Source organism: Neofelis nebulosa, chromosome 4 (assembly GCF_028018385.1).
Source record: "Neofelis nebulosa isolate mNeoNeb1 chromosome 4, mNeoNeb1.pri, whole genome shotgun sequence".
In the NCBI taxonomy this organism is placed as follows: Eukaryota; Metazoa; Chordata; class Mammalia; order Carnivora; family Felidae; genus Neofelis; species Neofelis nebulosa.
In genome coordinates this window covers 3,431,307-3,458,697 of record NC_080785.1, presented here as the reverse complement: position 1 = coordinate 3,458,697, position 27,391 = coordinate 3,431,307, and the positions used below count along the sequence as shown (strand labels likewise).

Here is a 27,391-nt window from a genome sequence, read left to right as displayed (position 1 = left end):
TTCTCCCAGGAAGAACCTTCGACTGGTTATATTTATTACAATTTTTGGATGCCCGTATCAACCATTTTTCATGATATATCAGAAAGAAAGTTTGCTGAAATTGCTTTCCCATCTTGTGAATCGCATTTTTGGTAACAGGTTTTTATGTATTCATTTTCCACGGGGAATTTGATAGTGTGGGAAGAAACCAAAATAACTCAAATCCATGAACTCCCAAAAGTGCGCTCTTAGAAAAATAACCAGATGTGTTCTTACCAACTTCCAGCCCTGTACTTTTTTCCATGATCAGAAGTATTAAGAGTCTATTTTAAAGAAAGAAACATAAACACAACAGAGAGAGCAGGAAAAAAAAGAAAAAGAAAGACTTTCTAAGGAACAAATTCTTCCAGTGACATGTCGCTTTTTTTTTTTATTCCTTTCAAGATCAGGCATTTGCTCTTTAAAGAGTAGTTTTCTTTTGTGCCCGTGGTTCTCTCGGCTCTGGGCTGAGAGAACACTTTGTGGAAGAGAGTGATATTTGATTGTTCCATCTTAGAAGGTTGTGACATGGCCCTCCCTCATCCATCCTTTTGTAAGAGCAGCTCTTCAATCCTAAGTGCACTTTCTTTCCTAAGGGTCCCACTTGTGCTAACGTTCACCCCAGACAGCTTCTTTCACATGCATGCTTGGCACATCCAGATTTTACCTGTCTCTCCTACATCCTCTCCAATTTTTTTTAAATTAGAGCCTTTCTTTTAAAAAATTGCTTTTATCTATTTATTTTTAGAGAGAATGAGAGCATGAGAGCATGAGCAGGGGAGAGGCAGAGAGAAGGAGGGAGAGAATTCCAAGCAGTCCCCATGCCATCGGCACAGAGCCAGACACAGGGCTCGAACTCACAGACTGTGAGATCATTACCTGAGGTGAAATCGAGAGTCAGATGCTTAACTGACTGAGCCATCCAAACACTCCTATTTTTGTTTCCGTCCTTCTAATTAGTGATTCGGTATCCCAGATATTTTACTACATTTTCTAACCACACATGCTTTTTTTTCTTTTAACCCAACAGTACAGGCATAGAATTGAGAATGGGCAATTCTCTCATTTTCTTCTTACCATTGCCCTTATGAGGTTATTTCAGTTCAGTCTCCTTTTTTCTCATTGGTCCCAGTCAGAAGATACTCCCAGGGCTGAATTTCAGAGGCAGAGGCGTGTTTAAAGAGGCTTGTGAAGACCAACTTTGGGTGTTATTGTGAGAATGGCATAACCGGGGAGTGAATGGAAATCACCGTGTCCAGATGGATTAAAGAAATAGTCCTGGGGCTGCTGGGTGGCTCAGTCAGTTAAGTCAGTCACAGTCCGACCCTGATTAATGTTATGATCTCGCTGTTTGTGGGTTCGAGCCCCACATCAGCACAGAACCTGCTTCAGATCCTCTGTCTCCCTCTCTCTCTGCCCCTCCTCTGCTGGCATTCTCTCTCTCTCTCTCTCTCTCTCTCTCTCTCTCTCTCTCAAAAATAAACATTTTTTTAAAAAAGGAAGTCCTTCAACCATGAAGTTTTGCATGGTCGTTGTATCAGTTGGGATCCTGGATTCTTCAGTTGACAGCCATCAACTTGGACTTGTAACTTGAGAGTTAAGAGATATGCCCTTTGTTCAGACAGTTTCCAACACAGTGATCAGAGAGAGACAGACCTCAGCTCACACCTTGCTTGAGCTTGATTTGAATTCTTTAAGATTCGATTTTCCTGTCTTCAGGATAGGGTGCTAATGTCTATTCACAGAAATTGAGTGACTTCAGTATTCCGAGGGGCTGGCACACCGCCTGATGGGTAGGACATGCTCCATGAACACTAGCCACTCACCTTCCACTTCCTCAGCCTCACCCTCATCATCACTTCTGACACTTTGGGCTGCCCTGTACAGTAATGTCAAAGACGTCCTTCAAGTGTTTGGTCTACGAGTGGTCTTACCCAGCCCCTCACTTCTGTACTGAAACTGATTTGATAAGGGATTTGTTTTTCTGTTTGTTTTAAAAGTTGCTGGAGGTTTATAGGAGGGAATCCGGTAACTTAGAAGTCTGTACCTATCTGATGGAATAGTTACCCTTTTTCCTCTGGATTTAAACTAGATCTGTCACTTCTGTATGGCTGTATAAGAGCTGAGCAGCTTAAGACAACCAACATTTATTATCTTGAAGTTACTGTGGGTCAGGAATCCAAGACCTTCTCTTCTGAGTGGTTCTGGGTCATGGTCTGTCATGAGTGTCAGCCGGGGCGGCATCATCTGAAGGCTAGACTGGGGATGAAGACTGCATGTCCAAGCTCCCTCATGTGTCTGTTGGCAAGACTCCCCAGCTCCTCGTTGGCTGTTGGTGATCTGTTGGAGAGGAACCTTGGTTGCTCACCACGTGACCTCTCCCTAGGGCTGCTTAAGGTTCTTAACGGCATGGTGCTGTCTTCCCCCAGAGCAATGACCTGAAAGAGAGTCAGCAGGAAGCCAGGATTCCTTTGACAGCCTGGTCTCTGAAGTCTCATACCATCATTTCTGCTGCCTTCTATATGATAGACTCCCAGAATTAGGCCCCACCCCTCCTTCCCCCTCCTCCTCCTTATTGCCTCCACTCCTCCCCTCCCCCTCCTTTTCCTCTCTCCCCTGCCCTTGCCTACCTCACTTTCCTATCTTAGCAAACAAAGGTTACCTTTTGCCTGCCTGGGGTCACCATGACAATAGAGTGAGATTAAACAGAATGAGCAGGTGCCTCCGGAGTTTAGGAGTGCCGTGTAGCACAGGGCCCATGTGCCATGACTGCAGAGAATTGCATTGTGTCTGTTGAGCTTCTGTTCTTGCATCTGAGGAAGCTCATCCAGCTCAGAGGCAGTGTAGTCAAAGCACAGGGTCCTTTGGTGGGCGCTGTCTGGGCAGTGATCTCCTTGGGACACGGCCCTCCCTTCTCTCCTGGGGAAGCAGCGTCACTTCAGAAATAGCAGAGCTGGGTTCCTTTGCTCCTTATCAGTCGCCCTGCAGGTCTGTGAAGTTCTCCTGCACAGTTGTATGCCTGCTGGCTATTTATTCATAACCAAAGCAGTATTTGGACACGTTTCCCAGTCATATGCCACCCACTGTCCCCAGCAGGCCACCCCACATCCCATCATTCTGGTGCCAGAGCCTTGGGATCTTCAGAAGCAAAAGATCTTCTGGGCTTGAAGGCTGTTGTTTACTTTTGTATCTGGATTCCTTTTCTCCAAGCAACTGCAATCCACCATGATTGTCTGGAAGTTAATCTGGGGGCCCCAACAAGGCAGGGGGTTGGTGAGCTTAGCACAGTCCTGCCTGTTCTCTTTGGCAGGCTCACTCTGTCCTCAGCACCCCAATATATTCCTCTACTCTATGTGCTTCATGATGGATCTGTCTTCCTTGGCCTGCACATTTCTCACCGATTATCTTTAGAAAGGTGGTTTGTGGGGCACCTGGGGGCTCAGTCAGTTGAGCGTCTGACTTCAGCTCAGGTCATGATCTCACAGTTCATGGGTTCAAGCCCTGCATCGGGCTCTGTGCTGACAGCTCGGAGCCTGGAACCTGCTTCCAATTCTGTGTCTCCCTCTCTCTCTGCCCCTCTACCACTCACACTCTCTCTCCCTGTCTCGAAAATAAACATTAAAAAAAAGTGGTTTCTTTTTTCTTTTTACACTTTGTTTATTTAAGTGATCTCTACTCCCCACGTGGGGCTCAAACTCACAACCCCAAGATCAAGAGTCGCACGCCCCTCTGACCGAGCCAGCCCAGCGCCCCTAGGAAGTGGTTTTAAATGCTGGTCGCTGAACGTTTACCCACACAGAGTGTTGACTCTCAGAAAGTACACAGGTAGAAGAAAGGGACTACAGTACCTCCTTGCTTCAGCCCTGCAGGGTAACCCATCATATCCCAACACTGGGGAGGCTCTCTGTCCAGAAAGCAGGAGGTGAATGCCGAGACTTCCTGCATTGTGTGTTGTCCCTTCTCTTGGTCATTCCTTGCATTCCTTTCATTGCATTTATGGGTCAGGAAATCCTCTCCTGGCTCAAGAGTTTAAGAGAGGCTCCAGGTTGGGGCCTATAGGACTTTGGAGACAGAGTTTTGCTTGTTGCCTTAGTTTTAAAAGCCATGCTCCCTCTTGCATTGAGTTCTTCATTTGCTGACCCCTGTCCGAAGCTGAAAGGTGCACATCACATTCTACAGCAGGACAGGGGGCTGCCCAGTGAAGCCTGTGTTGGCGTCTGTATTCACTGAGGATACACAATGGAATGTGCCGTCATTTACAGGGAAGTCCCATGCTACAAGGGTCTCACGGTCCCGTTGGGTCCAGCTGACTGACTGCCTCTGGTGACCTCATTCACGCTGTACTGCACGTAGATGAGCTGGAAATCTGTGCCCCTGATTTAATCACAAAAACCAGCTGATTATGGGGATAATATCGAGCCTCTGGCTGCCCTGTAAACAATGTGCAAATGACAAAAGTGAAATAAACAGAATGTGCAAATTAACTTCCTAAGTAAATTAACGATGTTGCCTCCGGGTCTCCTGATTAACTCCTTTTCGTCCCCCTAATGTTTTTTGGGATTCACAGTGATCTGAAAAATATCACAGTCACAGCCTTTGTCTCAATGCTTGCTTTGTTTTCTTTTTTTTTTTTTTTTCTGTCTTGTCTGTTTCAGATATACCAACACTCCTACACTGGATACTATGTCCTGAGCAAAATTCCTCATGGGTAAGATTGTTCTTTCATTTTCTTTTAATGAGAAATATTCAGAACAAAGAAGGCATAGAACACTGAATAGTAGCTTCATTCATGGAATTAAGGGCAGGTGATGGGACAGCTCGGTTTTGACAGTGCAGCATCCTGATGTGTGGCCTCTGTGGCTCCTCCCTGGCTAACTACATCAAGGGTCTCAGGGGTGACATGAGTCCAGTTACTTGCCGTTTGTAAAGCCCCCATCGTAGGACAACTCCACCTGTCTCCTGCTCTGGTTCCCGAGGTCCGTGTCAAGGTCGTGCAGGGCGGACTTTCCCCTGTGCCTTGCAACCTCCCAGGCACAGTGGATGGCCCTCGGACTCCCACAAGAGTTCCGGTTATATCCAAAATAGAGGGGCACCCCTAAACTTACCTGGTCTCTTGAAAATGCATGATTTGTGACCCAGAAGTGTGCGTGGGAAGGAGGGACATGAGCACATGCCTGATACCCACGCACAACACAGGGGTGCCCTATCGGGAGCTTGTCTCCAGAGTCCAAAGGCAGGAAGGACACTGGTTAAAGTCTGCCGAAGCCATTTGTTGAGTCAGACACATGACGAAACAGCTCCAGAGCTAGCAAGAAGAGGCAAGGATGCCTTTTTATTTCTCTCCCTTCCTCCGTCCTCCTGTGTCGTCACCTCCCCTGCCCCCAGACTCTTGTTCCCTGCCTCAGCCTCTCCTTCACTCCTCCGGGGCTCCTCTTGCTGTGCTTGGGAAAGGGGAGGGGCTCAGGAAGTGTTCAAAGAAATTGAACTGTGCTGCTGCCCATGTTGCGTGCATTGCCTCTGAATATGTAGGGGAGGCATCCTAATTTTCCTGACTTGAGCACACAGGAATTGCTGAAAAGTTTCATAAGAGAGCATCAATCAACAGCATGAATGTTTCCAATCTGCTTTCTACTCCATTTCTGTAGAATGTGGGCATCTCCTTGGAAAACAAACATGGAGAAAATAATTTCATTTGGACTTCAGACAAATGACAGTTGTGTGTAGATCCGAGGCAACGTGAGATTCATAGTTTCTGGTGGGCTGTTAGACAAATCAAGCTCAAAGAAACTGAAGGCGAACCACTGTGGTAAAAATTAAGTGTCTGTAGGAATTTTTCCTTTAAAGCCTATTTTAAAGATAAAGTCGGATGTTTTCCACTGAGGAGGAATTATTCTATCATTTTTCCAAGCAGATGTGCATCTTCAAAGGTCACAGTAGTCAAGGGTGTAATTATGCCATGAGATTTATGTACCCCTTGTAGGACGATAGAATGTATTATAGATGATGAATATTTCATTCCATCTTATATAAATTTGTAAGACTCAAAACTCGAAAAGCATTTTATGCTTAACACTTTGTGTTAATACTTTACTGCATCGGTCAGAATTTAGAAGTAGATTTGGAGTCTGTACAAGGTTCTGCCAGACCAGCGACAAACCAGAGGAGGAGATAGTCTGTGTTGATGACTTTGTTTCATGTTGGTGACTTTGTTTCATGTTGATGATGATGATACCCCCCGTAGAGATTGTCAATACATAATGTACTGCCTTCAATATTTTAAAAATAATCCCAGTAATAATAATTGCTGTCATTTATAGATTGACTTCTGTGCACCTTTACTCTAGAAAAACAGCCTGCAAGAAAAGCACTTTTTTTGAGAGAGAGAGGAGAGAAAAGGGCAGAGAGAGAGAGAGAGAGAGAGAGAGAGAGAATCCCAAGTAGGCTCCCCACCCAGTACAGAGCCCAATGTGGGGCTTGATCCCATGACCCTGGGATCATGACCAAAACTCAAAGCAACAGTCAGACATCAACCTACAGAGCCACCCAGGAGCCCCAAGAAAAGCATTCTTACCCCCACTTACAGTGAGACCTGGGACATCAAGTAACTTCCCAGCATCTCCTAGCTCACGTACAGTTGAGCTGGGATCCAGTACCAGCCTGGCTGACTCCAGACCCCAAGCCATCAAGACAACCCCCTTGAGTTATATTACAGCTGCAAATATTGGATCTTTAGTGGTGCTAGTTTATTTTCCCTAAGCACCTCTGTATGATTGGTAGATGTAGCCGATTCCTTGTTACATTTACTGGAAGAGAACCCTGGTGGATGAGGAAGTCGGTGGCCCAGCCCATCACCCAGATGAACTGCAGCATCTCCAAACCTCGCATTGTTTGCCCGCCCACCTCTTCCTCTTTGTCATAAGATCATTTGTGGAAAATGAATCAATTAATTAATTCTAAATAGTGTTGACACCTCATTTGTATTAGTGAGACAGTGGATTTCTGAACCGGATGAGCCCTCAGGCCTCAAGTCTTTGCAACCTTAGCGATGCCTCAAGTCCACTGCCTGTGCAGGCGACCAGGCCACTGGGTGGCAGGAAAAGATACAGCCCGCCTTCCAAGGCTTGTACCGTAGGTGGGTTTGGGGTAGAAAAGAAAGCACAATTATGGTTTTAAAACAAAAATAAGCAGGCATCTGGGTGACTCAGTCGGTTGAGCGTCTGACTTGGGCTCAGGTCATGATCTCGCAGTTTGTGGGTTGGAGCCCCGAGTCGGGCTTTGTGCTTCCAGCTCAGAGCCTGGAGCCTGCTTCAGATTCTGCATATCCCACCCCACCCCTCCCCCACTTGCACGCTCTCTCTCTCTCTCTCTCTCAAAAATAAACATTAAAAAATGTTTAATAAAACAAAAATAAGCTTGTATTAAATTATTTAGATTTGCATTACTCATCATGCACAAAAACAAGGAGCTTTTCCTTGGTGCTTCTGAAGACACAGATCTGTACTTTGCCACAAATTCTCACTTCTCTCTCTCTGCTTCTCCTCTAAACACTTCACTGGAAGCCGGAGGCCATGCAGTCTGCAGGATGGGATTACCTGTCATTTGTAACTTGAATTTTCTCCTGGCTTCAGGCTGGCCAACCAGTCACAGAGAAGGGTCGAATTAATTTTTCAATGCCTTCTGAATTGTGGTTTCCTTCCTTTTTGCCAGAGGCAGAAGAATTAGGGGAGGGTCTACTTGTTTTTCTGTGTCACTCACAAGCCAGAAAGAGGCCCTCCCTGTCCCGTGCGCCCGCATCCCCCATCACAGTTCGAACCTCTGTCTGTAGCGGGAGCTGGGTCCGGTCCTTTGCACATACTGGCTAGAGCTGCAGCGAGAATCCCGGGGCAGCAGTATTTTCATCTACTCAAAGATCTAAAACCTAAGGGAAAATCTGTTCATCTTCCACACCCTATGGACCTATCTACGGATAGATCAAAAAACATATTCTTGGGGCGCCTGGGTGGCGCAGTCGGTTAAGCGTCCGACTTCAGCCAGGTCACGATCTCGCGGTCCGTGAGTTCGAGCCCCGCGTCAGGCTCTGGGCTGATGGCTCGGAGCCTGGAGCCTGTTTCCGATTCTGTGTCTCCCTCTCTCTCTGCCCCTCCCCCGTTCATGCTCTGTCTCTCTCTGTCCCAAAAATAAATAAAAAACGTTGAAAAAAAAAAAACCATATTCTTAAACAGGTATCTTTTACATAAATTTGTTTGTTAACCCAGATTTAAAGCTAGTCATTCTTAACATAAAATGTTTCACTAAGTTCGTGTATCAGAAAGTCAGCAAAATAAAACAATCTTCTGTAATAGAGATTATCGCCCTGGCACAATGTTCTCTATTAAGGATCCATCATGTGTTTTCATAGAAGTATTTATTTTTGTAGACTTGGCTGCTTCTTGACATTTTCCTGATATGACTTTTTTCTTGAATTAGTTTTTTTCTTTGGCTTGAGGGCTTTTGTAAAAGAAAGAATTTATTTCTGTATGACTACAATTTCTTATATTTACTAGCATCATCCTGAAAATCATATGGGCTAGTGAAAAGTATCCCCTTTATAACCTAAATCAGTTTTAAGAAAAATTCGGCATATCTCTTAATTGGGTAGCCTTGGCATTTGGGGTCTGGCAAACAAAGTAATGATAGAACAGACACCAAGAAATATGTGAACGTAGCTTTGTTTACATGCCAGGCCATCTTCTGTGGATTTTGTTGCCCTAAGTTAGCTCGTTGACTGGTATTTTTCAGGCACCAAACATAAGTATACAAAAATTGCACTCCTTTGGAATTCTAATTGACCTGTGAAGTCACATTCTGTATCTGAAAACTGTAAACTGAGATGTAGGTCTTTCTGCCCAGACTTACTCTCTAACTTCATGGGCTGGGATACAGAAGGCATTGCATTTATTTAGTAACTGGACATCTGGGATGAAAACCTACACACAGTGTATGTTGCCCACAGCATGATGTGGGAATTAACTTCAGCTCTGTGGTCCCAAGGGTGTGAATCCGAATCCTCAATCCACCACTGACCTTGATCGTTGTCATACTTCTACAGATCTGTTTCCATATTTTTAAAAAGATGATATAATAGTGTTCCTCTCATAGACACATTGTAACAATTAAGTGGAGCGATATATCCAAAATGCACAGTAGAGAATTTTGCTTCCGGTGAACATTTGGGAATGTGATTTCTTAATATTGTAGCACGCACCTATATATATTTGTAGTCTTGTGATTAAATATTATTACACTTTACTTTCTGGCCAGCTGAAATCCTTTCTGTTATAAGGGGAGGAATGATACACCCGTATAAGGGTAAGATTCCCTTTGGGGCAGCTGGTGGTTCAGTTAGTCAAGTGTCCAACTCTTGACTTCGGCTCAGGTCAGGACCTCACGGTTCGTGAGTTCAAGCCCCATGTCGGGCTCTGCACTGACAGTGCATAGCCTGTTTGGGATTCTCTCTCTCTGCCCCTTCCCCACTTGTTATCTCTCTTGCTCTCTCTCAAAATAAATAAATAAACATTTTTAAAAAAGAATAAAATTCCCTTCAATAATTGTTCAAAGCTAAGGCTTATTCTGTGACACTCAGGTAATTATAATTTCTCTCTTAAAGGAGATGTTTGTAGCCTCAGCTATCTATAATTCTCCATGCTCAGTAAATTCTTTTCCATAACATCTAAATCTGACCTGTCACAATTAATTTGTAAGGCATTCAGGTTTTGCCTCCAGTGGAAACAAACAAGATGATATAAGTCAGTATTTATTTTTTTAATGTTTTAATGTTTATTTATTTTGAGAGAGAGACAGAGTGTGAGCAGGAGAGGGGCAGAGAGAGAGGGAGACACAGAATCCGAAGCAGGCTCCAGGCTCCGAGCTGTCAGCATAGAGCCCATCCTGGGGCTTGAACCCACAAACCGTGAGATCGTGACCTGAGCTGAAGTCAGACGCTCAACCGACAGAGCCACCCAGGCACCCCAGTCAGCAAGTATTTATTAAGACGCTCTGTTGAGTAATGAAAGCATGGTTGATATCCTTAAGAAGTTCAAAATCCTGTTGAAAAGAAAAGATATAGACTTTGTAACAGTATGTAATTAAGTGGCCCAAAGGAGTATTTTAAACACTGAGCACGGAAGAAGAGAAAGCTGTGGGCATCAGGATTATGCTGAGCCTTACAGCTGAGTGAGTTGTTGTTTTCAGTAGCCGGAGACAGAGGAGATATTCCAGGTTTGGTCGGTCATTAAACAGACTTGACTTTTGCACTGAGCCAGCATCTTCTGGAATTCATGGGGTGCCGGCCCAGGCCATGTTCACACAGGTTCTGCATGGGTAGAGTTAGGGTTGGGTGGGTGTTAGGATAGCACTGAGGTGTAAGGAACCTAATGCCACCCTAGTGTGATGGGTCTTCATAGTAAGAACATAGGGATTACGTAGAGCAGATGTGCTGAAAACAGCAGGCTTGGGTGAGTTTCGTGCATGTGTGGAGAAGACTGAAGGGAGAGGAGATCTGGGGCGTGGACTCCATCAGGAGACTGGCTAGGGGGAGTAACGAAGGCTTGGAATGTGGCAGAGCTCAGTGGGTGGAGAAACCACGCTCCTAGTGATTATGGGTGGCCGGTGTTCTCCTGGAAAATGAAGACATATTTCAAGTGTTTATTCCATGTCCCTCTAATTAAATCTTCAGCAGCCTGTGTCCCGCTGTGAGCTGAGCCTGGTGCATGAGAAGATTCAAGGTAGTGAGTTCACAAGGGCAGTGATGAGAATTCTCAGCACATGTCAGTGCCTCGGTGGCTCACCACCTTTCCTTCCTGGCTTTTTCTCATGGATCCCCAGGGGCCCTGCCGCTGGCCCTTCCAGGCAGACACACTCTGGCTCTACCCTCACAGCTGCCAGGAATTACATGAATACGATTGTTCGTATAATGTACAAGTGTGAAGCCAAAAGGTAGAAGAAAGTGATGTCCTTAAAATACCACTTTGCTTGTCTCTATCATGGCATGGGGTGGGGAGATCTCTCTGCCCCCCCCCCCCCCACACCGTTACTGGCTTTCACATATTTTCAGAACCGTGGACAGCTCAGAGGTCTACACTAACATTCAGGACCGTGGACAGCTCAGAGGTCTGCACTAATATTCAGAACTGTGGACAGCCTAAAGGTCTACACTAGCACTTGGTCTGGGTCCTTCGCCCCCTTCTCCCTTGCTCTCTTGCCTCCCCCCCACCACACATACACACACACCGCCTTCCTCCCTCCAGAATACAAACTCTTAGCAAGCATTTTCAAGGGAACATGACTTTAGAGTCAAAGAGATCTGGGAATAAATCCCCAGGCTGCCTCTTTACCTGTGTAATCAGGGAAGAGTTACTTTGCTTCTCCAGGCACAATTACTCCATATGTATAATGGAAATAAAATGCCTGACTCATAGGGTTCATGTAAAGGTTATAGGAAACACTAGAATAATGAGGTGGGCGTTTAAATGCCTGCTTTGGTGTGTGGAAAGCACTACACGCTCTATTCATGGAGGAACCAAGATCTTCCGTGATATGGCCAAGTCTAATTAACCCTCCTGCATTTGGGCACAAAATAAATGTCATCCTCAATGTCAACTCGGATCAATTGTAATGGCTTACTAGAGCTCTGAGGGTAGAGCTGAGTAGTCGAGGGCTATGCCCAGGCTCTGTGGGAAAGTGTGCAGACATCGATGTGTCTGCCCTGCAGTGAGGGAGGAGGAAGACACGTGCCATGCTCCCGTGAGTGGTCACATCAGTGGCGTGTCCAAGCACTGCCCCCAGACGGCGTGCTCCTGGAGGTCCTCACCTGCACACGTGCTCCAGACTTCCTGCTCCCTGTGTGGCTGCACCCCCAGCCTCTGACCCTTCATGCCCCAGTGCCCACACCCCCTCCTCCAAGAGTCCTCCGCCAACTGCCCGAACCCCCGAGTTCCCACCACAGTTCCCAGTTCCCACCACAGTTTATCCTGGTATTAAACTGCTACTCACCTTGTTGTAAATATGTGTTTTTTCTGAGTGGAATATTCAGAAATGTTTTCGATATGCATTCATTGCCTGACACTCCTCACCCTCACCCTAAGGCCTCAGAGAGAAGGGTTTCTCTGGCAGGGGCTTGACTGTGTCTGCACCCACGGGGGCTGGTGCCCCAGGACAGCATGGCTGTGCAGAAGGGGGCGCCCCGCACACCTTACTCTCCCCGGTGCCAGAGGTCTCATACACCAGGGCTGGGCCAGTTGGCAGAGAAAAGCCGTCAGTCACAGGCAGAAGGAGGTGGTTTCAACCACTCTTTCCCACCAAATCATTTGTCGCCACAAGCCCACATGAAGAGGGAAAAACACACTTGTGACCTTGCTGATTCTAAGCTGCATGTTCGTGTCGCTTGAGTTGTTCCCGTCGTGGGAGGCATTCCTTCGATGCTGGCCGACGGTGGGAGGAAATGAATTCAGTGATTGAGCAGTGTTGACTCGGAAGAAGATGCGTGCCGGGCCCCACCCCCGTCAAGCAAATAAGTCTCTGACGACGGGGCCCGGCTCTGGGATCAGCCAGGCCTGCCCCGGCATCACTTGCTGTCATCACTAAAGGTAGCTGGAGCTGAAACAAGTGACTGAAGTTTCCCTTGAAACGTTCATTTCCTTGTCCTCTTGACAAGCTCAGAGAGCACAGCCGGCCTCAGATTAATGGTGATGGGGGCGATTTGTTTAGTGATATTCAAGAGAGGCTCCTTAGTATGGAGGTCCAAACCACAGAGGTGACACAGGGCCTGCTGTTGGTCGCCTGGGTTCATCCCCAGCCAGCGGCACGGTCCCTGGTGCTTCTGTGTGCCCCATGTCCTGCCAGTGCGGGAGCTTGCCATGGGCTCCACCGAGAGGGATCAGCAGTGAGCCACCCATTCGGATTCATGCATTTTTGTCTGTGCTGTGCACACTCCCCGGGGTCCAAGTCACGTGAAATTAGAGGCTTGCCTGCTGAGCCCTTTCCGTCGGGCGTGAGGGTCGGTCACCTGAGGAGCTGTCCACATCCCCGGGGTCAGCCCTCTTCCTGCTCACGGACCTTTTCCTGAAGAGAAGTGCCGGGCACCGAGCAGACACCCCTGGACGGCTGGACCTGCCAGGTGCTTGTAGCGTGTACCGTGCCTTCATTCCTGCTGCGGACGTAATGGAGCAGCCAGCATGTGCCAAAACCGTGCTAGCCTCGGGGCAGATGATGGAAAGGCCATGCATACCCCTTGCTGCCTCGTTGATTTTGTATTGTTTTTATGTCACCTTTCTGCATCTCTGTGCTCCAGACTATGCCTACAGAGGGCTGGACACTGAGCCCCCAACTGTTTACCTTGGTGACATTGACTCAGGTTGAACTTCACAGCACCCTTGACCAGGAAAGCGGCTCTAGTGGATGGCAGGAGGGGACGATGGGGGTGGACAGGCTTGTGAAAGACGGGCATGCGGCGGTCACATGTGTATAATCGCAGGCTCGTTGCAGCATAACTGACCTATAATAAAACTCATGGTTTGGGGGGGCACCTGAGTGGCTCAGTCAGTTAAGCGTCCAACTTCGGCTCAGGTCATGATCTCACGGTTTGTGAGTTCGAGCCCCGCGTCAGGCTCTGTGCTGACAGCTCGGAGCCTGGGGAGCCTGCTTCAGATTCTGTGTCTCCCTCTCTCTCTGCCCTTCCCCGCTCGTGCTCTGTCTCTCTTTCAAAAATTAAATAAAAACATTTGAAAATTAAAAAAACATAAAACACACGGTTTTAATTGTAAGTTTTCAGGAAGTTTTGACTAATGGTGCCATCAGAGGAGCATCTCAACACCAAGACAGAAAGAATCCCATCGTGCACCACTTTCACCCGCTGTGGTTGTCCCCGACAGCCAGTGACATGGGGTCCATCCCCGTGGTCTTGCCTTTTCTAGAATGTCTTGCAAGTGGAGTCATACTCACATCGTCTGTGTGGCTGGCTTCTTTGTTAGCATGACTACCGTCAAAGTTCCCCCACATTATTGCCTGTGTCTGCATTTCATACTTTTTATTGCTGAGACCTGGCCCATTGTATGGATACACCGTAATTTGTTTACATGTTCACCATTTGACATTTCAGTTGTTTCCAGCCTGGGGCTTTTTTGGATAAAGCTGCTGTGAATTTTTGCATACAGAATAGCATATGGAGGTAGGTTTTCATTTCTCCTGAGTAAATACCTAGAAGGAGAATTGCTGATTTGCACAGTAAATGTATGTTTAACTCAATAAAAAAAATCGCTGAATTATTATCCACAGTGGCTGTGCGGTTTAGACCCTCCCTTTTTAGGTTCATTACCTGTCCTTCACCCCATCCTTGCACGTGACTGGCCAGATGTGCCTACATAGGCTCCTGTCCCCGAGCTCTCCCTGCCCTGATGCGGGCACTGCAGGGTTGGCTGTCCAACCTGACTGCACATTTCTCGTCCCCACAACTGCTGTCTTTGGAGCACTCTACGAATGACAGGTCCATGGGGAAGTGTGTGGTGGGCACCGTAGGAGGTCAGAGGTGGGAGGCAGAGCAGACCCTCATGAAGAGGCTGTTATGTGCATAAGCCCCTGGGCGTAAACCTCAGGAGCCATTGGGAAAGTTCCAGGCCCTTGGGATCCCTCACTTCCTGGACAGATTTCCGGGAAAGGATTTCTTTTCAAGAACCACCCTTCTTAGAGGAAGGACCAAGGAAGGATGAGATCCAAAGCTGTCCTGGTGATTTGGTCTTGTCCTGGGTGGGCCTGTTGCTTCACAGCTGAAAAGCAGTGTATAGGACCCTTAACACCTGGACAGCCTGGTGACTGTGTTGGGGACCTGTTTTCTGACACCAGGGCTCCCATCCAGCACCAGTAAAGGCCATTCTGCTGAGAGGGCACTGTAGGCTTTTTCAGACCTTCTTGTCCATTCTTTTATTACATCTTGACTATAATACTGCAAAAAAGACAGGCAGGCAGTGCTGGCCTGCCCTGGGGGGTGATTGGTATGCAAGGTGCCCCCAACCCAGAGCATGTATCTGACTCAGCTCAGGATTCAGCTCAGCTGGCAGGCTCACAGGAGCAAGGTCGACATGGTGCCATGGGCCAAATGCCCAGATTAAGAAGAAGCCTTGCAAAACAGATGCTATTGCCTGCCTGGACTAGAATTTAATTTAACCCTAGCCTGTAGCTCTGTTTTCTGCATCCAGCAAGATGGATGCAGGTGCCCAAACTATAGGGGAAGGTTGGAGCACTTGGAGAGTCAACCTCTTTCATAAACACAGGAGTTTGGACAGCCCGCTCTCAATTACTAATGTGAAGGTCAAGTTTTTTACATCTCTGAGCAAATTGACCCAGAGTCATCACGTCATGGCCCTAATGTGAATTTCTACTGACTTTTTGAAATGCTTGGAGCGGCTTTCAGGGCAGGGCGAACACACACTTTGCCGAAGCTCCCAACATAATTAGCCAAAATGGAGTGTAAGGTACCATTTCTTTCTTTCTTTTTTTTTTTTTTAACATTTATTTATATTTTTTTAATTTTTTTAACATTTTTTTATTTATTTTTGAGACAGAGAGAGACAGAGCATGAACAGGGGAGGGTCAGAGAGAGGGAGACACAGAATCCGAAACAGGCTCCAGGCTCTGAGCTGTCAGCACAGAGTCCGACGCGGGGCTCGAACTCACGGACCGTGAGATCGTGACCTGAGCCGAAGTCGGCTGCTTAACCGACTGAGCCACCCAGGCGCCCCAACATTTATTTATTTTTGAGACAGAGAGAGAGAGAGCATGAACAGGGGAGGGTCAGAGAAAGAGGGAGACACAGATTCTGAAACAGGCTTCAGGCTCTGAGCTGTCAGCACAGACCCCGACGCAGGGCTTGAACCCACAGACCGCGAGATCATGACCTGAGCCGAAGTCGGACGCCCAACCGACTGAGCCACCCAGGCACCCCAGGTACCATTTGTAAAAGGAGAGGAAAAAATCCACATCCAGGGCTGATGCAAGCCATGCATTCAATGGTCGTTGGTATCAGAACTGGGGTTTCTCACCCAGAACAGAAGCTATCTGTGAGCGTCCTGCTGGGGACCCAGCCCGCTCCCCTGGGCAGCGTCTGAGTGTCCTTAGCCAGACGGGCATCACCCCCCAGCCCCCCGTCCGCCTCCTTCTGATACAGCCCACGAGGGCAGCCCTCTTACCTGTTCTTCATTCCTCTTCCTGTCCCAGAGCACAGGAATCCCTGCTTACCTACTACATGATGTCCAGACGCCATCAGCCTCCAGGGCTCCATCCACTCTGTCCCAGTCCGTTTCTTCCACACCATTCTTCCCAGGACATGCCCTTTGCTCCAGGGAGAAGTCACACCTTCATCGCGCTTTCTGGGTTCCTGTCACCTGCCTGCTTCTTTCTTTACTCTGTGCAGGACTTTACAGTCCCACATCGGCCCACATTTCTTTCTGCTCCCTTTTCCTTGATTGCGCTTATGAATGAGGGAATAAATGAACGAATGCATATACAAACACATACACAAGTGTTTAGTGACCGCTGGCTACACGTTTGACACTGAGACCTACAAGAGCATGTTTTGTACTCTCAACGATGATGGGGTGCCGGTCATATCCCCACTTCCGAGAGGAGAACCCTGAGACTCCCCATTGAAGCAACTTGCTCAGGACCTCACAGCTAGTGGTCGGCGTGGTTTTAACTCAGTTGTCAGGGCTCCAAGCGTGGCGTTCTCTTTGTGACACCACCTTCCCCTGCGTTTCAACCCAGCGAGACTCCAGCCAAATTATGGACTGAGTGGCACGGAGCTCATCTTATGTAGGTTCTTTTTGCTCCCTTGGAGTGTGATGGGAAGCTCGTAGTAAGGACCGTATTGAATAACTGTCAGATTGGGGATGACCCAGCGACCAGTGTTATCTGATAAGCCCAAGCTGGTGACTTCACTCGGTGCCACTGCTCAGGGAGTGCGTGTGCATGTCCTATGAACAGCAATGTCATGAAACACTGCAACTGCTTATGTTCTGTTCGACATCAGAGAGCAATAGCTAACCTTGGTGCTGTTTTCCCGTTTGGATAGGACGAATGAAAGCTCTCTGAAGTAGATAATTGACCCCTATCAAAATAAAATTATGCAGCATTATATAGTACATATAGCCATTCTGCGAGGCCAGGCGGGAAGATACCTAGAGGACCCTGTGTGGTCTCAGACCACCTGTTTAGGACCACAGCTCCCGGCGATCCTTGCTCCAGTCAACCTGCGCGATCCCGGCTTGGCAAATCGAATAGCCTGTCAACTGGCAAGAGAGCTGGAGGAGGGGCTCTTGGTGGTTTGGAAGTAGTGAGGTGCCACTCCTTGGTAGAAAGTCTCCCCCTGGGGGTCTCTGTCCCGTGAGGAAGTGGAGAGCCACACTCCTCGATGGAGGTGCTCTTGCTGGACCCGGGGTGAAGGCCGAGGACCTGGGCTTTCCTGCCAACCCGCCGTCCTGTGTAACTGCCCTCCTTCTCCTTGTTCCTAAAATACAGCTAGAGGTAGCTGCTCAGGAGGGTTGTCAGAATCATCATGCGACTGGGGAAAGACAGAGGTTACACAAATATATTTGCATTAAAATTCATACTTACCGGTGTTGAGCTTAAAAGGAACCATCCTCCATTGCCCCCGCAAGAACCCCGAGATGAAGGGGGAAAGGTTGCCCCTTCAGGGTTACTGAAATCCAGTGGCTCTGAGTGCCGGGGTCCCTGTGGGCACAGTCTAGGTGTTCATCTGAAATCATGTGGCTGGGGAACCTGACCTGGCCGAGAACTCAGTCAGGATGATGTTGTAGGCAAGAAATCTGACCGCATGTATTGAAACCTCCTGAAGAAAGTCTGGGTGAATAGAAAGGTCAGTACGCAGACAGAAAAGCCCGGAGAAGCATTAAAAAAAAAAAAAAAAAAAAAAAGACAGTGTCTACCCACACTGCTGGAGGAAAAGCTCACCATATGGGGGCACTTCAAGCTGTCTGCCCACTGTGTCCGGCTTCCCAGCTACCTTCTGATTACAGGCTCACACAACGGATTCATTAACATGAGCCTCTGGCCAACCGGCCTGCTCTGTTTCTCATCAAAAATTAACAAATTCTCCCTTTGGTTATTTCGATTCTTATGAATTTGGCCAAGGTGCAACTTGTCCTAAGAGATCGGTATGAATTCACACACTGAACACATCAGGCATCTGAACACAACCAGACCCCACCCTGTAGCAGCCTCTCCAAGAAGGGTGGTCCAGGCAGCTATGTCCTGAAGGATGTTCCAACCTTACCGGTGCCTTGTCTGATTTCCTTCACTGGCTGGCTTAGCTCGGTTTATTTCAGCTGCCTTCGTAAAACACACTGAGTGGTTTGGGTACAGAGATGGGAAAGGGTATTACGTCCTATTATTTCCTTATTAACCCAGTAACATATGTGCATTACAGAAAGGCCGTAAAAATTTGTATAACCAGGGGCACCTGGGTGGCTCTGTCGATTTTAGCATCTGGACCCTTGATGTCGGCTCAGGTCATGATCTCACGGTTTGTGAGATCAAGCCCCGAGGCAGGCTCTGTGCCGACAGCCTTCTTGAGATTCTCTCTCTCTGCCCCTCCCCTGCTTGTGCTCTCTCTCCTCTGTCTCTCTCAAAATAAATAAACATTACACAAAATTCATATAACCAAAGTCAACTAAAAAATAGGAAAGCAAGATGTCCTTGACAGAGAACCATTGCCCCCCCCCCCCCGCCAGTGATGACCAGTGTGTGCAGGCCTCGTGGTCGATGATGGTGTCAGTGTGATGGGTAGTGATGAGGCCTGACTTCTACCTTTTCATCCCCAGCACTTCACTGATGCCAAAAATGTGGTTTTTAGTCATGGGAAATGTTTATTTCCAGAGTTCAGGTGCCTTCCACCACCAGCAGCAACCTGTTCATGGCAAGACGCCCATTTCATCCACAGCATGGTGCTAATCCGGGTCCCTTGGCTCTATGGCACCCATTGCTATTTTGGGCATGAATTTGGACCCAGACAGAGAAAGGTTTTCTGTGAAAGTGATCTTGTCATTATTTTGAGTTCCCAGATGCCCTTATCATCTTCATGCGGACCAAACAATAATTGACAAGTTACATCACATTGTCCCCTAGGGACTTGTTACCAATGTAATCCCGGCCACTAAATAGCATTGCAATGGAAAAGATACTCTTTGTCACAAGACAGAGCACCCGCTCATGGGTAAAAAATGTTTTTTCAGTCCATGGAGAAGAGTGATGAGTGTGTGCATGTGTGTGTGTGTGTGTGTGTGTGTGTGTGTGTGTGTTTATTTGGGGGGAGGAGGAGAATCCTAAAAACAAAACTTCCTAATTTAAGTCTAGCACTTTCTCCCCCTCGTCCACCCCTACCCCATTAAAGTCAGCCTGAAAATACTTCCAAGTCATAAATTTGTCATGAGAAGCCAGAGCTGTGGAAAGGTTGTTGCCATCCATACAGTAGTCTCTACAAGTGAAATGATATGTGAAATATTTTCATAAAGAGAAAACGTGGCAAAAACATTCTTCTCCATCCAACTTAAGGGATTCCTCGCTAAATGGGGTCAGATAGAGATTCTGGGACAGATGCTCCAGAGGGCCTTAACATGAGCTGCTCAGGAATTCGTAGGCTCTAACCGATCCCTGCAGGTCTATGACAGTGACCCACAGAATGTATAAAAGGGTGCTTTTAGATGAGGGAAATGCTAATTGATGTAAAGATTTGTCCAGATTGTTTTCAAGGTGTTTTTCTTTTTGCCTACCAACAAATTGGATTATTTAAGGAGCCATGTTTTCAAAAAGTCATTTGTTGACCCCAGAAATTTTATTTAATCATAACCAAAAAAATGGCTACCCCTTGGATAGAGGTTTCTGTCAGACACTGTTCTGAGCACTTTGTGTATATCCCTCCTTGACAGCTTAAAATTTGCCTATGATGTAAAGACTATCACAGCCCCCTCTGCATTTGAAAAACCAGGTATGGGGAAGGAAAGATGCCCAGCTGGCCAGTGGCAGACCCAGCATCACAGCCAGGCAGTGTGGTCCTGCGGTTAACTCGCTGCTGCCCTCTGCAGGTGAGCGACCGCCATCACCAGCACTCGTGTCAACACCACCCCCAAGATGGCCAAGGGGAAGAAAGCTATGCTAAAGAAGTAAGCTCAGAGTTAAAGTCATGAGAAGAGAAAGCAAGTGTCTCCAAAGAATCTGAACTAATAGGACTAAGGTCTCAAGGAATAAAAACGATGCTCCGGGAGATGGACTGACAAAAGGCGTTCAGTAATGGGATTTGTAGCGTTCGTAGACTCGGTTGTGTTATAACTAAGAAACATCAGTACTAATTATAGGGAATGATGGGTCGCTGAGCACAGGTGAGCCCCGTTTCTCTCCATCCTTGTGAGGCCGTGTGCTTTATTCCCATCTGGTCTCTGTTGAAGAAACACTTCCCATACAAGATCCAGAGGTAAATGATAAATAGTTTTGCTGGTGTCGATGTGACCCTGTTGCCATTTTAAGTTCTTGCCAGTTTCTAACATCACTCTTTAATCATCCTTCAAGATTGTTTTGTGAATTCAAAGGAGGTTTTGCACAACGTAGCAAAGGAAGCAGCCAATCTCGTGGTCTCCGGAAGTATGATGATCTTGTGCGCGCATGGAGACGAACGACAGAAATCATACGTCCCGGGAAGGGTTTAGGAGATTAACAGTGACTAGTTAATTATGCATCCTTAATCAGTCACTGTACGTACACTCACAGAATACTTGGCACTGCGTATGGATTACAGAAAAAAGGGGCGATCTTTCCAACGTCACGTTTCCTCCTTGGTTGGGGAAGCCACCGCATAGACAGACCAGTTATCATGTGAGAAGCTTTATGAATCCTGCGAATCAAGATGGGTGATATTTAAAGTAAGAGTAATGATGAAGAACCTGGTAAGCACGCGTGTAGCCCCGTTCTCAGAGTTTAAGAAGCGGTGTTTTCAGCCATCCCGCACTGAAGATGCATCAGTTTTTACTATACATCTGTCCCTGGCACCACAGAGCACAGAATAAATAAGCGTTTGCCTGCAAAAAGCTTATTCTTTACATCTGACCACATATAAATGCAAACAGAACAGAAACATGAGGCTGCAGTTTATAAAAGCCAATGGCGAGGCAGGTGCAAATATAAATACAAAGGCACAAGCGGCATAAGGTTCCTGGTCTGTAGGCATCAGGTGTGAGGGTGGGAGGCTCCGATGCGCCGTGCTGGGCGGGCACATAGGAAGGTGGAGGGCACAGAAGGGCCCCGCATGCACGCCGTACCCCCTGGCTGCTGCAGCACAGCTGGCTGAGGGGTGCCCGTCAGGTGCCCATATCTCCACACTGGAAGCAGTCTCATCTGAGGCCCACTCTCCCCTGTCCCCTTCCCTCTCCATCCCCACAGCACTGCCTTCAGCCTTGTGCTGACCACAGTCCCCCACACCCTGTGGCCCTTCCACAGGCTCGTCCCTCTGCCTTGAAGACTGCCCTCCCAGACCCCACTCCTCCACCCACACATCTCCAGGGATCACAGCGTTGAGAATCATTCCTCGCCATTTGCATCTCCCCTAGATCGCGGCTTCCCCCAGGAAGCCTTGCCTGACCTCCCAGGCGGGTCAGCTCCCCCCACTGTAGCCCTCCCCTGGGCCCACAGCATGCGACGGGTTCAGAATAAGCTTTTGAGCACAGCACGGGTCACTTCCCCGGGTGACAGAGCCTTTCCCACAGGCTTGATGCTTACTACAACTTGACAAGCAGTTTCTGGAAGAAGGGGTGAGGAGGTCCGGGCAAAGACAGCACAGCTGCCTCTACCACTTTCAGATGCCCTCAGATCCCCACCCATACAACAGAAAGTGGTCTGGGGAGCAGAGAAGATGAGGAGGAAACCAAACTTTGAATTGGAACGCAGAGGAAGGGGGAACCGCGCTAAGCCAACGCAAGGCAGCCAGTTCCCAGGCCAGGCCCGACCTGGCTTCTGAGGACCCCAAGGCCCTCGGCACCCGCAGCACAGGCGGTGTTCAACTTGTCCCCCGCCAGGGCCATTTGTCCTGGTTGGCTGTGGCTTCTGTTCTGATGGATCCGATCTTTAGAACATCACCCCTGATGAGAGGCTGGGGAAGGGGGTATGGAAGAGAAACAAGAAAGATTGGGAATTATGAAGCCCTCAGAACCCCAAGTTCCTCTCCATAGGTCCTCAGGAGATGAGGGGTTTCTTTCCTGGAGAGGACAGAACAGAGGCCTCAGGCAGAGGAACACGGGGAGCAGTGTAAGGTCTGGATCGAGGACGGAGTGTTGTGTGTGGCGGGCGGCAAGAACCCTCTCCCCCGTCTTCCTCTTAGACGTGCAGCGGCCGCACTTGCCCCCCAGGGCGGGGGCCCGCGGGTCGTCCCCACGAGACCCTGACAACAGGGACGGGATGGGCCAGGAAATGCTTCTTCCGCTCTTCAGAACTGCCCGTCAGCTCATCAGCCCCTCATCCGGTGAAGTGTGGATGACTGGTCAGGAGTGGATGTGAAAGTCTTCATGCGAGGAGAAGAAAACATGGGGACAGAGCCTCCTGCCAGCATCCTTGGAGAGATGATACATTGCTCTCGTGAGACAACACAGTAATGTTCTGTACATTTCAAAGCAAAAAGCTCCTAGAAATTAAGAAGATGACAGAAATGAAAACTGGACAGAAAGGCTTAAAAACGAAGGTGAGGACATTTTCCAGGAAATGCAAGAGAGAAACAGATGGGGGAGGGCGGAGGGAGGGAGAGACAAGATGCGGAAAAGGAGGGAAGATTTTGAGGACCAGCCCGGCCATGTGGACGCTTCTCAGGAGTGTGTCGCTGTGAGAAGGAGCCCCTGTGCTCTCCTCCACTCGACACTGGCTCCCGTGCCCGCAGCACTGTCTCCCAGCGAGACTCACCTGGCACAGGTGCCCTGGCATTTAGCGATGGAGCCCAGCCTGAGAAGGCAGGGCCATCAGAGGCAGGACAGATCAGTGCACTGAGGTCCCAGCCAGGTGCGTGTGGCCACATCAGGGAGCTGCAGAGAAGCTGCTGGGCTCCTCTCCGTGAGGACTGAGTCTCCCTCCAACTGCTCGGCACAGAACTTGAGCTCAGCTTCTGGCTCAGCCTTCGTGATGCACAGATGGGCGGCCCTGGGGAAGAGGCCGCTCTGAGTGGGAGGTGGCAGAGGGCCTCTCTGACGAGGATTAGCCCAGAAGGCTCCCTCCTGCCTCGTTCTGCGCCAGCCTGGCCACAGCTGGCCTGTCGGAGCCCTTGCCCAGAGCATCCCTGCAAAACAGGACTGTGAATAACAAGACAGTTGCAGAGAGAGGGGGGCTGGACCTCAGCGCCTTCGCCCGTACCCCACTTAGCTATGTGGTACAGAATCTGAATCGGTTTCACTCCAAAGATGTTTTTCCTTTGTACTCTTCATTACTTCTGCGCTTTCTAATTTATTGTTTTCCATTCCCTCCCTGAGCTGTTAGAGACATAATGCAATCTGGCTTCTCCAGGTTGTTCGTTGGTCAGATTTATCATTGTGAAGTTTGTGCTTTTTTTTTTTTAATTTTTGCTATCAACATAGAGTTAAATTGGTCCAAAATAATTCCTCAAAGGACCTCATTAGTGTCTTCAGATCATAGACCCAGCTCTTGGTCAGAAGGAGCGTTCATCAGGGACCACAGTGCTCAGAGCCCGAGAGCCCCTACCTGCTACATGTGTGTGCAGTGTATGTGTGATCAGGTCCTGGGGGCTAGGTGAGGTGCCGTGGTCAGCCAGCAACCCGGTGCTCGTTCGGAGAGCCACGGGCAGCCCACACGATCAGAGAGCGGTTCATTGAGATGCAGACACTGGGTGGTTAGCGAGGCCACTTCTCAGTCTTTGGTTTATTTTGAAAACATCTGGAGAGCTTATAAAAGTGTATATTTCTAAGATGCCTCTGGAACTAGATGTATTAGGAATGATTTGGTCAGATCCAGGGAGATAGAAAACCCAAAATAATAAGGGCTTTTACAAAGTAGAACTTGTTCTCTGACTCACATCCCGGGCCCCCAGGCAGATGCCCACAGAGTTGGGGACCCAGGCCCGCCATCTTGCTTTCCAGCCTGGTGGCCTCTGCCTCACCGTCCTTGGTGGACAGAACTTTCAGCTAGCAGGAGAGAACAAAGGGAAGAAGAGGAGACTGACTCCATTCTAGGACACTTCCTAGAAGCTGCATGTACTTGACCAAATTTAGTGCAAGGCCTCCCCCAACTGCAGGGAAGCCATGACGTGCTAGGAGTCCAGGGCCAGCTCTTGGGAGCACAGGAGGGACGTTATTGAGGGCAAAAGAGGGGACGGGGCAATAAGGAGTTCCTCTCTGTGCACAGTGCATGGAGGACAGAGACCAGGACTCTGTCTTCTTAAGTGACTTCCTCAGGACTCACGACGCAGGCGGTCTTTGGACTGCTTAGAGATGCTCACTCACCACACGCATCACATGTTCCCGCACACCAGTCTTGTAGTCTGCTGAACAAAATGCTCATAGCACCTTACACAAATCATCGCATTTATCCTGAGAAGCACCCAAGAGGTGGGCTTTACCATCCCCTCTACAAATAATTCCAACAACTTCTCCCAAATACTTGACCACACAGGTGTCCGTGACTAACGTGCAAGTGTAAGAGGTAAAAAACAAGTGGCAAATGTTTCAGGAGAGTGGGGTAGAGATAATGCAGAGGGAAGAATGAAGGAAAGCAAGACGTATCCATTGAGAGGGGTGGGTAGGCATTTCTAGAGGGAGGCTGTTGACGTCATACAGTGTGGCTCATCCGTGACGGGGGGAGTACTTGGGTTCTGTAAGTTCTTACTTTCCCTCATCTCATCTGTTCATAGACGGGTTGGCTGGCTGGTGGGAAGTCGTTGGGGGACACGGAGAAGGTGGCTTTGCCCTTTATATATAAATGCAATGTCTGCACCTTTCTGATGATGCCATGAAGATCACTGTGTCCCAACCATCTTAAGCCACGCTGCACAACGCTTCTTTCTTATTTTCCTCGTACAGTACTCGTGCCAGATGTTCTACTCACTATGACTGAATAACAAATTACCCCAAAACTGGATGGTTTAAAATTGGCAACATTTATTTCGCTCATAAATCCGCCATTTGCTTGGAGCTCAACAGGGACAGCCCATCCCAGCTCCACTGAGTGTCAGCTGGGGCAGCTTGGAGGATCAGGGCCGGGCTCATCAGGAGACCGGCAGATGATCAGGAAAGTCAGCTGAGACATCAGCTGGGTCTGTTGGCTTAAACTCCTCCATGTGGTCCCTCCATTGGCTTGGGCTCCTTTGCCGCATGGTGGCTGTGTTCCATAGGCACATTTCCCAAAGAAGGGGACCAGGGAGTACATTACTGCCTCTGGGACTCGACCCCAGGGGTCTCACAGAGGAATTCTGCTTCATTCTACTCACGGATGCGATGAGACAGCCTCAGTCAGTTTCAAGAAAATAAACTCCATCTTTGGGTGGAGAGCACCAGGGTTTTGAAGAAGCATTTGGGACCAGGAATATTGCTATGGCCATGTTTGGAAAATCCCACTTATACCACAGGCCAAAAGATTTTGCTGAGTTTTCTCTGTACAGTTGATACTTTGAATATACTAGAGATATTAAATACGCATTTTCAACTACACCACACACACTTGGTCCCAACATTCAGATGTGGACCTCTTTGAAGATCATATCCACAGAGGATTGTCTAACGGAGCCCCATTCTCACTGTGCAAACAAGGAAGGCGATCTTCCTCATCTCAGCTGTCTGCAAGCTTAAATTTAAGGAATGTTCGAAGTTCCTTCTTAATACGTGAGGCACGCAGCCCTCCATCCCATATGGCCTCTGCGTAAGTGGTGCAACTTCTTACGGCCTCAACCTTTAATGGCAAACCTCCAAACTGCCCACCATTCCTAGTGAGTATCTTCCTAGTAGCTCTTCCCGGCTCCTCTTGGAAGACATGATTGAATAGAAAAATGTATATTGTTTACAAATCCCTTTAAGTCACAGTAGAAGCAGACATTTTAGGTATAGGAAGAGGAAACTGAAAATGTGACTTTCCCCAATGTTCCCCATGACGCTTGCTCATGGCAGCCAGAATGTTTGGAACCTGCAGATTCACAAGTTTATGATGAAACGTTATCTCTTCTTCTCACTCTGCTTTTTTTATGCTATTGAAATTGGGCAGTCTGTCAGTCTTCCTATTGTTTGGCTCGTTGCTGAAGGTCAGAAATCCAAAGAAATATTGTTGATATTGTTTATGAACACCATCTTATTTCAAGACTTTATAATTCAGCAGACTTTTCTCCAGTTCCGGCCACTAGGGTGGCATGGGGGCCCCTCCCAAGCCCTGCCCAGGCTTGCCACCTGCTACTGTCTCCCATGGGACTGTTCACCCTGTGCAGATAGGCAGGGCAGGAATTCCAAGTCAGGGAGCACATCCCGAGGAAGCACCAAGAGCGTGGAGGCTTGGCACTGAGTCATTAAGAGGTGGTGTGGCAGAACGGAAATAACCTTGAACCTGAAGTCTACAGATGAGGCTTAACGCCCTGGCAGCCTGCAGCCATGGCCAAAGTCTTTCTTTTCCTTTCCCTCCCTCTTCTCCTTCTTTTTCCCTGTTTCCCTCTCCTACCTCTTCTTCTTCCTCTCCTTCTCTTCCCTTCCCTGGCTTTATGGAGATGTAATTCACACACCGTGCAATTCATCCATTTAAATTGTACAAGTCAGTATGTTTTTAGTGTGTTCTCAGAATTGGACAACCACCCCTTCATTCAATTTTTGAACATTTCATCGCCCACACAATATGCTTTGTCATTCAGCTGAAGCTCCAGTCCCTCCCCACTCCTCTCTCATTTCTTTTTTTTTAATTTTTTAAATTTACATCCAAATTAGCATAGAGTGCAACAATGATTTCAAGAGTAGATTCCTTAGTGCCCCTTACCCATTTATCCCATCGCCCCTCCCACAACCGCTCCCATAGCCCTCAGTTTGTTCTCCATATTTATGAGTCTCTTCTGTTTTGTCCCCCTCCCTGTTTTTATATTATTTTTGTTTCCCTTCCCTTATGTTCATCTGTTTTGTCTCTTAAAGTCCTCATATGAGTGAAGTCATATGATTTTTTGTCTTTCTCTGACTAATTTCACTTAGCATAATACCCTCCAGTTCCATCCACATAGTTGCAAGTGGCAAGATTTCATTCTTTTTGATCGCTGAGTAATACTCCATTGTGTGTGTGTGTGTATATGTATATCTCCACCTCTTCTTCTTTATCCATTCATCCATTG

The 27,391-nt window shown here is 48.0% G+C and overlaps 1 protein-coding gene across 5 annotated transcripts in view; it reads left to right on the top strand.

Annotated features, from left to right (window-relative positions):
* Positions 1-27,391, top strand: part of DPP6 (dipeptidyl peptidase like 6) — a 953,748-nt gene that overhangs the window by 738,295 nt on the left and 188,062 nt on the right. For all 5 annotated transcript variants that reach the window (XM_058723704.1, XM_058723702.1, XM_058723700.1 and 2 more), the window contains exon 6: positions 4,674-4,726. In XM_058723704.1, coding sequence (XP_058579687.1) covers positions 4,674-4,726 — 53 coding nt within the window. The remainder of the gene's footprint in view (positions 1-4,673; positions 4,727-27,391) is intronic.